This window comes from Aotus nancymaae, unplaced genomic scaffold (assembly GCF_030222135.1).
Source record: "Aotus nancymaae isolate 86718 unplaced genomic scaffold, 86718_ANA_hifiasm-v0.15.2.pri h1tg000032l_0, whole genome shotgun sequence".
Lineage (NCBI taxonomy): Eukaryota > Metazoa > Chordata > Mammalia > Primates > Aotidae > Aotus > Aotus nancymaae.
The window spans coordinates 14334526-14346691 of record NW_026988445.1 but is presented as its reverse complement, the minus strand read 5'-3'; the positions used below and the strand labels follow the sequence as shown (position 1 = coordinate 14346691).

General features: G+C 35.5%; 1 protein-coding gene across 21 annotated transcripts in view; it reads left to right on the top strand.

Annotated features, from left to right (window-relative positions):
- Nucleotides 1-12166, top strand: part of CDC42BPA (CDC42 binding protein kinase alpha) — a 331128-nt gene that overhangs the window by 47988 nt on the left and 270974 nt on the right. For all 21 annotated transcript variants that reach the window (XM_012459841.3, XM_012459835.3, XM_012459840.3 and 18 more), the window contains exon 2: nucleotides 9052-9143. In XM_012459841.3, coding sequence (XP_012315264.1) covers nucleotides 9052-9143 — 92 coding nt within the window. The remainder of the gene's footprint in view (nucleotides 1-9051; nucleotides 9144-12166) is intronic.

Below are 12166 nucleotides of genomic sequence, written 5' to 3'. Positions count from 1 at the left end.
ATAGCTTTAAACTATATTCTTGAAGGAGTGTATGATTCTCCCCCATACTTGTCCCATTTTTGAATTATTGCTTCAGAGTATTTTTTTTTTTTTGAAACGGAGTCCTGCTCTTGTTGCCCAGGCTGTAGTGCAATGGCATGATCTCAGCTCACCACACCCTCCACCTCCCAGGTTCAAGTGATTCTCCTGCCTCAGCCTCCTGAGTAGCTGGCACTACAGGCACATGCCACTACACCCAACTAATTTTTTTTTTTTTTTGTATTTTTAGTAGTGACGGGGTTTCACCATGTTGGCCAGGCTAGTCTCAAACTCCTGACCTCAGGCGTTCCACCTTCCTCGGCCTCTGAAAGTGCTGGGATTACAGGCATGAGCCACCGTTGCTTCAGAGTATTTTTTAAAAAAACGTTTGAGTACTTAAAACAGCATAGAGAAGTAAATTGGTTACTTAAAAATTCATTATTTTGTCCTATATGCACATGCTAATATATCATTACATTTCAGTGGCAGTATATTTTATTTATTGAATTTTTTTTGGTTAATTTTCAAATCTCTGTTCTTTCATTATCATATGTATTTCCTCTATCTCTTGAATCATTGTTACCCACTTACTTTATGGTATTTTTCAGATTGCATTATTCTCTTGATTTCTTGGGGGTCCTATTCTTCCCGTTAGTTTGATTGCCAACTTTCTCCATTTTGGCGTTCTGTTTCCTCATTTAGTTTAATTTTTTTTTTTTTTTTTTAAGTTGTAAGCTCACTTTTGACTGAGGTAGATTTTTCTGGGATGAGTTCTATTCCCTCTGAATGCTTTTGCTTCTGTGGGATAGGAACTAGATTTGATATTAATTTTTTTGTCAATGGATTTCTTTACCACATGGGCAGTATGGATTCAGACTCCAAACCCTCATGTTTTCCCCTTTTGATGCCCACCCCCCCCAACCCAATACCCTAGGTGGCTTCACTGGACCAAGAGTCAGAATTTTTATTATTCCTTGACATGGAGAAAGGGTCCTGATTTTAATCAGAAGTAACCATTCCAATCCTTCGCCTCTGTTAAGCCGCCAGCAATACCTTCATTCCTTGTGGATCTACCTGTTAGGGCCTATGTCCAAGACTTTTGCTTTTGCAGCATCTATTCCTGTGTTTAAAGTTTTGATTAGATTTCTTTATTTCTAATTCTTGGGAATTTTTCTTCCTTTTTTCTCTCCTTCATTAGGTTTGATTGTATATTTAAAATTTCTCATGTTTGTCTATTTTATTCAGCATTTCTGTGTATTTGTGTATGTATATGTGTGGGTCTGTTGTACTTCTGCTTACTATGTTGTGAAGACCATATATGCACAAGGGCTGTTTTGAAACTTTGTTCAGTAATAACTCAGGCTAGGCGCAGTGGCTCATGCCTGTAATCTCAGCACTTTGGGAGGCCAAGGCAGGCGGGTCACCTGAGGTCAGGAGTTGAAGACCAGCCTGGCCAACATGGCAAAATTTCGTATCTACTAAAAATACAAAAATTAGCTGGGCGTAGTGGGACACACCTGTAATCCCAGCTACTCAAGAGGCTGAGGCACGAGAATTGCTTGAACCCTGCAGGTGGAAGTTGCAGTGAGCTGAGATCACAGCCTTGTACTCTAGCCTGGGCAACAGAGCGAGACTCAGTCTCAAAACAAAACAAAACTCAATTATTAAGTTACAAAACTTTAATATGAAAGATACTGGTGCTTAAAGGTAAATAATACTGTATTTATCTTCATGTGTCTGTGATTTTTAAAAGTCTCAGAAATATACCACCTGTAACTTTGTTCTTTGTATAACTCATTATAGTCACAGTATATTTCATGACCTTTTATTTTTTTTTTGAGACCGAGTCTTGCTCTGTCGCCAGGCTGGAGTGCAGTGGCACAATCTCGGCTCACTGCAGCCTCCACCTCCTGGGTTCAAGCGATTCTTCTGCCTCAGCCTCCCAAGTAGCTGGGACCACAGATGCATGCTGCCATGCCTGGCTAATTTTTGTATTTTTAGTAAAGATGGGGTTTCACCATGTTGGCCAGGATGGTCTCAATCTCTTGACCTCATGATCTGCCCGCCTCGGCCTGCCAAAGTGCTGGGATTACAGGTGTGAGCCACCGCGACCGGCCTATTTCATAATCTTTTACTATATATCAATTTAAAAGTGCATAGTGTATTTTATTTGCAGAATTTAGACATAGAGCCTAATATAATTGGTAACAATTTTAACATGGCTTTAGCAACTACTCTTTTCTTATCATTACCTAATCTCTTCTCGTCTCGTTTTTGCATGAATTACTCTTTCCCTGCCCTATTGTTGGTTCCAGATTTTCATGTTACTCCACTGCAGATTAGCATCAGTAGAAAGGATAAGGGAGAGGAAGAGTGGTAGAATGGAAACCCACTGAAGAAATTGGAGAAGAAAGGGAAGAAGGAAAATAATGGGTGAAGGGAAGGCTAAAATGTCTTGCTCTAGTACTCTGTTCTCTTCCAGGTCTCTTATATTACTCCCTCAGACTCTGTCTTTATTCCTCATCTTCTGACTTATGCCTCTGCCTTTCCACCCTCTCTTTCTATTGGGCGCTTTCTTTCTTACACCATGGTAGCTATCACTAGTGGCTTGCAATCTGTGTTCCTACCACCTGGCCAGTAGTTGTGGGGAGGAAGGAGATTGGATGGGAGAATTGAAGGGACTCTGTTTTTGGATCTTGGGCTACCTAGAGCAGGGAGAAAGATGGACCTTGCAAGGTATACCTGGCATTTTGTATTGGAACTTTGAGTTCTTTTTCTTCTAGAATTATTCATTTATCTGTTCATTAAATGGTATACAATGAACCCAGGCAGTGTGTTAGGAACTCAGAGAGAAATATACTTCTTCTTTTCAGTTTCAAAAAGATCTTTTTTATTTAACTTAGAATTATTTCATTTTTGGATCTCTTAATTTCAGCATCTGTGTTTATTTCAAAGCTTTTGGGAATAAAGAGGCAGCTTGTTATATTGGAAAGGCTTTTGGAGCCTGATAGATCTGAGATTTAATGCTGTCTTTGCCACTTATTAGATATGTAATGTCCAGCAATTTATATTATCTTTCTGAACCTTTTTTTTTTTCTTCTGTAAAATGGGAAGTTCTTGGTATGGTACTTGGCTTAGATGGCTCCCAATAAAATAACGCCTGCTAAGATTGTTATTATCACACAGAAAGTTTGTTCTTAGTACTAAATAATTTTTTTTTTTTTTTTTTTTGCCAAGAAGCACTTTTAAAAATGGAGTACATTAAGATAATGATTAAAGGATTCTATTTTATTTATTTATTTTTACATTATGTTCTTGAAGTTTGGACAAGTCATAATATACATAAAACTGTTACTTCCAAGCTATTACTTCTAAGTTGGTGTGTCCTTCTTTGAGCTAGCTGTGTCATAGTAGTACTGTGACTTACTAGTCAAGTTTTGGCTGGCAAGTCACATACTATCTTTAGGCCTTATAATATTAATAAATGAGGGTTAATAATATATGCCTTATGGAATTTTATGATAACTAAATTATGTATTAGTTTGGAAGCTGACTGTGTCTAGTTGTGAGCTGAAAACCAAGTAGTTAGAATGAGATTCAGGGTGTTTGGGTAATCCAAGGCACGGATGCAATCAAATGTCAGGAATCACTGGAACCCCGGGAATAAGGAAGCTATCGGAACACTTCCTTTACTCATTGTCTTTGCCTTTCTCTGTGCATCTGTTTTTTCTCTTTCATTATGTGGAACTGATTTTCTCTTTTGCTTTTAGCCTCATGGTAGGATGTTTGCCCCAACACTTGCTGAGTTTGTATGTTAATTCTTGTAATCATCTGCAGAGACTGCCTCTGAGTTAGGTTTTAAATTGTTTGTCCCCCACCTTAGGTCAGGTTTCCACTTTGGTGTACTTAACTCTGGCTAGTTAAATGGGGCCTCACAATATGCACTTGGCTTACCCCTGAGAACTGACAGGGAGATTTTCAGAAAAATGGGAGGGAGGTGGCATGGCAGGTACCTCAGAAAGTGTGTGCCACAAGTGAAGTCATTTAAGTATACAACACTGAAGAAAGTCAAGGTATTGTCATCATTAGATGATGTAGTACTTTGTGAAATGTCACTAGTAGCATCTATTCAGAATAGCATGTTATTTATTTACCAGTACAACAGATCTGATAGATACCTCATATGTCCTTGATTTTTGTTGGGGGCAATAGTATAGTGATTATTAAATCTTTATCAATTGTTGTAATGAATATACAGTCTCTTGCAATTTGTCTTTTATATTCAAAATTATTTTAATCATACAGTGTGCTTGAAATGGGCTTTTTGGTAGATATAATTTTTAAGAACATATCTTTGTATGAAAGTACTTTTGTTAAATATTGCTAATGAACTTTTTTCGGGAATAAGTTGAATGAGTAATTAGTTTTTTTCAAATGCAAAATAGAAATAAGAAATATTTAACTAATTGATACATGTTCTTTTCGTTCTATCATTGAATTTCTGAACTCTGAGCTATCACATGTTAAAGCACCTTTTAAACTGTCCCAGACATTATGGATGGAGTGCTCAGTAATGATTTGTGTTAACCCTTAGCTTTGTTTTGGTTCATTTTCTTTATATTATTTAGGACATCATCATATGACAAGATAACTATATACAGCTCTATAGACACTTAATATTCTTAATATTTATTGTTTATTGTTCATATTTACCCCAAATTAAAATAGTCAGTTATAATTTACCTGAAGTGTCAGCTCTGCAGCGTACTTTTTCTCGATTTCTAATTTAGCCTGCAGAGGAACTAGGTTATGGGTTAATGATACCTTTGTTTTGTGTTTTTGTGATATAGTAGAAATCAAAGCTTCTTTTAAGTATAGAAAGTTGGTGTTATAATTATTTGGAGGCATAGTCAGGCTCCCATTTTTAGCTCAATTTAGGTTTTTTTTGTTGTTGTTGTTAAGACAGAGTTTCATTTTGTGGCCCAGGCTAGAGTGTAGTGGTGCCATCTCGGCTTACTGCAGCCTTCACCTCCTGGGTTAAAGTGGCCCTCCCACTTCAGTCTCCTGAGTAGCTGGAACTACAGGCACAAACCTCCGAGTCTAGCCAATTTTTCTATTTGTATTTTTGTAGATACAGAGTTTCACCATGTTGTCCAGGCTGGTCTTGAACTCCTGGACTCAAGCAATCCACCTGCCTTGGCATCCCAAAGTGTTGGGATTACAGGCAAGAACCACCACGCCTGGCCCCATTTTAGTTCTAATAGACATGTATGTATCACCCACCTTGTCAAACTTGTGTGTAACTTTTGGAAAAGGTTTCTTCCTTTTTTTTTCTTTTTTTCTTTCTTTCTCTTTTTTTTGGAGACAGAGTCTCGCTCTTTTGCCCGGGCTGGAGTGCAGTGTCATGATCTTGGCTCACTGCAACCTCTGCCTCCTGGGTTCAAGTGGTCCTCCTGCCTCAGTCTCCCAAGTAGCTGGGATTACATGTACGCATCACCACACCCAGCTAATATTTGTATTTATAGTAGAGGTGGGGTTTCACCATGTTGACCAGTCTGGTCTTGAACTCCTGACCTCAGGTGATCTATCTGCCTTGGCTTCCCAAAGTGCTGGGATTACAGGCATGAGCCACTGTGCCCAGAATCTTCCTATTTTGTTTTAAAACAGCATTACTGACATGATTGACAAACCAAACAGTTCATCCATTTGAAGTGTACAATTCAGTGGTTTTGGTATCTTACTAATTTTTTAAAATTGTGGTAAAATACATATAATACAATTTGCCATTTCGACCACTTTTACATGTACAATTCAGTGATTAAATTATAATGTTATATAATGACCATCACTATGTGTTTCTAAAATGTTTTCATTATCAAAAGAGAAATTCTGTAGCCATTAGGCAATAACTTTTCATTCTCCTGTCTCCCAGCCCTTAGTAACCTCAAACTACTTTCTGTCTGTATGAATTTCCCTATTCTAGATGTTTCATATAAGTGAAATAATATATTTTCCTGTTAATGCCTGGCTTATTTTACTTAGCATGTTTTCAAGATTCATCCACATTATAGCATGTATCAGACTTTAACTTCATTTTAGGGCTGCTTAACATACTGGGATGTGTGTGTATGTAGATACATGTATACATGTGTATATGTGTATATATATGTATATCTCCCACATTTTGTTTATCTGTTCATCTCTTGATGGACATTTGGATAGTTTCTAACTTTTGGATACTGTGAACAATGCTGCCATGAATATCATTGCACAGATATCTGTTAGAATCTCCTCTTTTGATTCTCTTGGGTACATAGGAATGGAATTGCTGGGATATGTTGGTAAATCTATGTTTATCTTTTTGAGAAACTACCCAACTGTTTTACAAAGAAGCTGTAACATTTTACATCCCCTCTAGCAATGTACGAGGTTCCAATTTTACCACATCCTCTTCATCACTTGTTATTTTCTGTTTTATTTTAATTAACTTAAAAAAATTACAGTTATTGTAGAGGTTGTGAAGTGATACCTCATTGTGGTTTTGGTTTGCATTTCCCTATTGATTAGTGATGCTGAGCATCTTTTTATATGCGTATTGGCCGTTTTTATATATCTTATTTTATGTATATTTATATATATAAATATATTTTACTTTAAGTTCTGGGATACATGTGCAGAATATGCATGTTTGTTACATAGGTATACATGTGCCATGGTGGTTTGCTTCACCTATCAACCTGTCATCTAGGTTTTAAGCCCTGCATGCGTTAGGTGTTTGTTCTAATGTTCTCCCTCCCCTTGACCCTCACCCACAAACAGGCCTCAGTGTGTGATGTTTCCCTCCCTGTGTCCATGTGTTCTCATTGTTCGGCTCTCACTGATGAGTGAGAACTTGTGGTATTTGGTTTTCTGCTCCTGCGTGTGTTTGTTGAGAATGATGGCTTTCAGCTTCAGCCATGTCCCTGCAAAGGACATGAACTCATTGTTTTTTCATTTTTATATGTCTTCTTTGGAGAAATGTTTATTAAAACTTTTGCCCATTTTTGAATTGGGGTTTTTTGTTGTTAAGTTGTAGGAGTTCTTTATATATTTCTATATTAATTCCTTAGTAGATACATGATTTGCAAATACTTTTCCCATTCTTTTCTCTCTCTCCATATGAATTTTAGGATGAATTTTTCTATTTTTGTAATGCCATTGTAATTTTGATAAGGATTGCATTGAATCTGTGGATTGCTTTGGGTACTATTGTCATCTTAACAATATTAAATCTTCTTCCAATCCAGAATACTAGATGCCTTTTCATTTATTTAAATCTTCTTTAATTTTTATCAGCAACATTTTGTATTGTACAAGCAAAATTTCCATTGTACAAGTCTTTCACCTCTTTTGTTAAATTTATCCTTAAGTACTATATTCTTTTGGATGCTATTTCAAATGAAATTTTGTTATTATTTATTCTTTTATTACTGCTTTTTAAGAGACAGGATCTTGCTATTTTGCCCAGGCTGGATGGAGTGCAGTGGTGTGATCATGACTCATTGCAGCCTGGAATACCTGGGCTCAAGTGATTCTTTGGCCTTAGCCTCCTGAGTAGCTAAGGACTACAGGCATGTGCCACCACGTCCAGCTAATTTTTTTCTCTTTGTCTTCTCTGTTGTGTGAATTCCAGATAGAAATCCTATCTCTTTCCTTTCCTTAAAATCTAAAACACAGATACAGAAATCTCTAGTAGACTTGGCTAAGCAGTGCAGAGTTCCCTTTTTCCAAGCTAGTTAGGGCTAAATGCATACTTTTAGACCAAAGCAAATTGTATGACCTATCTGTTTCACTCCCCTAATGCTCAAATATATATCTTTGATCTTATCACACTCTGGCTCCATGGAAGGAAGAGCTGCACCCATATATTATGATCTTTTAATACTATCAACCATGTATTGAACACAGCTACACCCATGTATTACGATCTTTTAATCCTATCAACTCCTTTTTTTTTTTTTTTTTTTGTTTTAGCATAAAGAGGGACCTGAGGAGAGGAAAGGAGACAGGTCTAAACTTCTCTTAGAGTCAGCAGACTATATAATTGCTCTAATCATTAAAAAATGTTAATTTATCTGTTAAAAATATTAATACGATTACATCTAAATTCCTTTAATGAAATTCAAAGCCTTTTCCATTTTCTTGCTCTTATTTCTTTGCATTTCTTCTCACAATTCTGAACCATGGATTAGTTACCATTAGCACCCCAAATGCACTTCCTTGCCTCTCCTCATTTGCTTATCTTGTTCCCTTTTGCCTGGAGTATCTACGCTGTCAAACCCAGGCAAAGGAGCAAGATTCTATTTAGTCTTCAAGGTTCAATTTATGTGTTATCTCCTTTGTGTGAAGCGTTAGTATCCACATAATTAGTGTTCTATTCCCACTAATTCTGAAGCACTTAAAACTTTATCACATTATTAAATTCTGTGTCTACATAGATGCATACTTGTCTTTGAATGAAGACTGAGAGCTTCTTGAAGGAAAGTACCGTATTGTAATCAACTTTTTAAAAACTCCAGTTATTGCCACCATGCTTTGTATACTGTAGACATTTGCTAAAGCATTTTAAAAGAATGAATGAGTGTGAAAGAAATATGAATTTACTTGGTGGGAATTGCCGAAGAGCTGTCTGGTGCCATGAAATGTGCTTTTACTTTTAGACCTTTGTGTTAAAATATACATTTAATGCTGCGAGAATGTTAAAACTGGTCTCATTTTTACATCCCTCTTGCCTTGCATTCTTTCATATGTTATTTGGAGTTTAAACATACATTTCTTTCCAAAAATGTAATTTATATGTAAGAAATAAAAGAAAATATATTGTTTTCTTAGGGAAATTAAATCTGTTTATTCTCATATAGTTTGGGATTTTAAACTATTTTGACAGTTTTTAAATCATAATTTGAATTTTTTTGTAAATAAGAAACTATTATCTATATCTAATTTGTATCACATTTTATTAAGAAAATAATTGATATTGCTCTTTCATTTCAGCTAAACCATTTACTTCTAAAGTGAAACAAATGCGATTACATAGAGAAGACTTTGAAATATTAAAGGTGATTGGTCGAGGAGCTTTTGGGGAGGTAAGAGATTAAGATTTCATAGATCTGCTAATTGTTTGGAAGCTGTTGAACACAGTCGTGAGATAATTTAACAAGTATTGTTACTTTTTATTTGTTAAACAATATTTGTTAAGTTGTGATTGATGTGATTGTGCTGTTGTGATTGATGTGATTGCTCAGAAAATAAAGTGTTGAATGAAAATATTTCTACTTGGAATTTTTTTCTAATTCATGTTTTCACATGTACTTCAGATATCAGCGAAAATATGAGCGTGTTTCTAGACTCACTTTTGTTCTGTTGGTTTATTTATTTGTCTTATTCTAGTTTATAAGGAATCTTGATACCTGGTAGTGTATGTACTCTGACTTCCTTTTTCTTCCCCCTATTTCTTCTCCCCTGATATTTTCATAGTATTTTATTTTATTTTATGTCTGTCTGTCTGTATGCATTTATTTATTTTCGAGACAGTCTCCCACTGTTGCTTAGGCTGGAGTATGGTGGTGTGATCTCAGCTCACTGTAACCTCTGCCTCCTCTGTTCAAGAGATTCTCCTGCGTAGCTGGGATTACAGGCGTCCGTCACCATGCGCAGCTAATTTTTGTATTGTTAGTGGAACGAGGTTTCACCATGTTGATCAGGCTGGTCCCAAACCCCTGACCTCAAATGATCTGCCCAGCTTGGCCTCCCAAAGGATATTTTCATAGTATTTTAGAACCAGTTTTTCAATTTTGACTCACTTGTAAATATACAGATTTGCATGCACACGTGCTCGCTTGTGCGCGTGCTCTCTCTCTCTCCCCCTCCTCCCTCCCTCCCTCTCTCCCTCTCTCCCTCTCTCTCTCTCTCTCTCTCTCTCTCTCTCTCTCTCTCTCTCTCTCTCTCTCTCCCTCCCCCACACACCCCCCTTCCAGGAATTTGGATTAAGTTTGTATTGAAACTGGAGATCAGTTAGCAGATAACTGACATCTTAACAATACTGAGTCAGCTAATCCATACACATAGTATATTATTCCATTTTTTTAGGACTTTATAAATTTCTCTCAATACCATTTTGTAGTTTTCCTTCAGTATAGAAGACCACCACATTTGATATTATTTTAATTAGAATTCTTTGTGAAATTTCATTTCCTGATTGTTTTCTTGGTAGTAGTTAGAAGTAGAATTTAATTTTGTTTATTGACCTTATACCCAACAACCTTATTATACTTTTAAAATCAGGAATTTTGTTGAATTTCATCAGTACTTTATCTGCATCTTTTGGGACACTCATGGTTTTTCTTTTTTACTTTGTTAATGTGTAGAATTATGCTGCTGTATTTTCAGATGTTAAACAATCTTTGCATTCCTAAAATAAACACAGTTGGCTTGTGATGTGTTACCCCTTTATATGTACCAATGGGCTTCGTGTCCTTTTTTTGTGTGTGTGTTGTTAGGATCTTTGTACCTATGTTCTTGAGATAAATTGGCCTGTAATTTTCCTACTTCTAATGTTCTGACCAGATTTTGGTATCTTGGTTATGCTCGTCTTACAAGAAGAGGAAAATGTTCCCTCCTTTACTGTTCTCCAGAAGAGTTAATGAAGATTGTTATTTTTTTCCCTCATATGCTTACAAGATTTAACTGGTAAAGCCATCTGATACCAGAGGTTGCTAGTGAAAAAGTTTAAAATAATATGTTTAATTTCTTTAATGGAAATAAAATTACTTGTTCTAGGTATGAATTAGTTTTGCTAGGTTTATCCATTTCGTCTAATTTTTAAAACTTATTACTGGATTGATCATTTCTCTAATTGTTTAATTTTTCTTACTAGGGATTTATCAGTTTATTATCTTTTCCATGAATTAACTTTTGGCCTTTTGAATTTTGTTATTGTAGATTTGTTTTCTGTTTCTGTAATTTCTGCACTTTATAATGTTTTCTTTGGTTTTAACTTGCTACTCTTTTTCTAATTTTTTGGAATAGCATTGATATCTAGCCCTTCTTTTCAAATCTGTGTTTAAGGCTGTATGTTTTCCTGTAAGTAGCTTTAGCTATAGCAAACATATTTTGATATGTCATTTATATGTATTTTGCTCAAAATACAGTATGATTTCATATTTCTATTTTTGATCTATGAATTTAAATTTCTAAACATTTGAAAAATTTCTAAACATGTAGAAAATTTTCTAAGTTTTTAATTGAGTTGTAATTTAAAAGTGGTTAAAAGACATACTGTATGTGATTAGAATTCTTTGAAATTTGTTGTGCAGTGTTCTGTAAATATCAGTTAGGTCAAGTTCAAAAGCTAGTTTAAGTCCTCCATATTCTTACTTTCTTTTTTTTTCAGCTTGATCTATCATTTCTTGAGAGAGGATATCTTCATGTCTTTCAGTTGTTGCTGATAACAAATGTACCGTTATTATATCTTCCTGCTGATTAACTCATTCATTATTATGGAATGTTCCCATTATCTCTGTAGTGTTTTGTGATTTAAATTTTTAAAAATCTGTTATGAGTAGAACGACTACAGCTCTTTTTTATTAGTATTTTCATTAAATATCTTACTCTATCCTTTTTAGTTTTCTGTAAACATATGATATGTTTGCTGTTCAGTAGAATATAATTAGGTTTTGTTTTTTTATCAGTTGACATGTAATGTAATTGTATTATTTACTACTTTTTAATATTAGTTCTGCTCATTTTGTGTTATTTTTCTCATTTCTTGCTTTTTCTTGGATTAATGGAATATTTTAAATTATCCCTCTCAATGAATTTCTTAATTTTATCTTCTTTTATGGGTTACCCTGGAGATTGCCACATGTATCCTTGGTAAATTTATATTTTGCCAATTCCCAATTATCCTATTTTCTTTCTTTCTTTCCTTCTTTTTTGAGTCGGAGTTTCACTCTTGTTACCCAGGCTGGAGTGCAATGGCGCGATCTCGGCTCACCGCAACCTCCGCCTCCTGGGTTCAGGCAATTCTCCTGCCTCAGCCTCCTGAGTAGCTGGGATTACAGGCACGCGCCACCGTGCCCAGCTAATTTTTTGTATTTTTAGTAGAGAC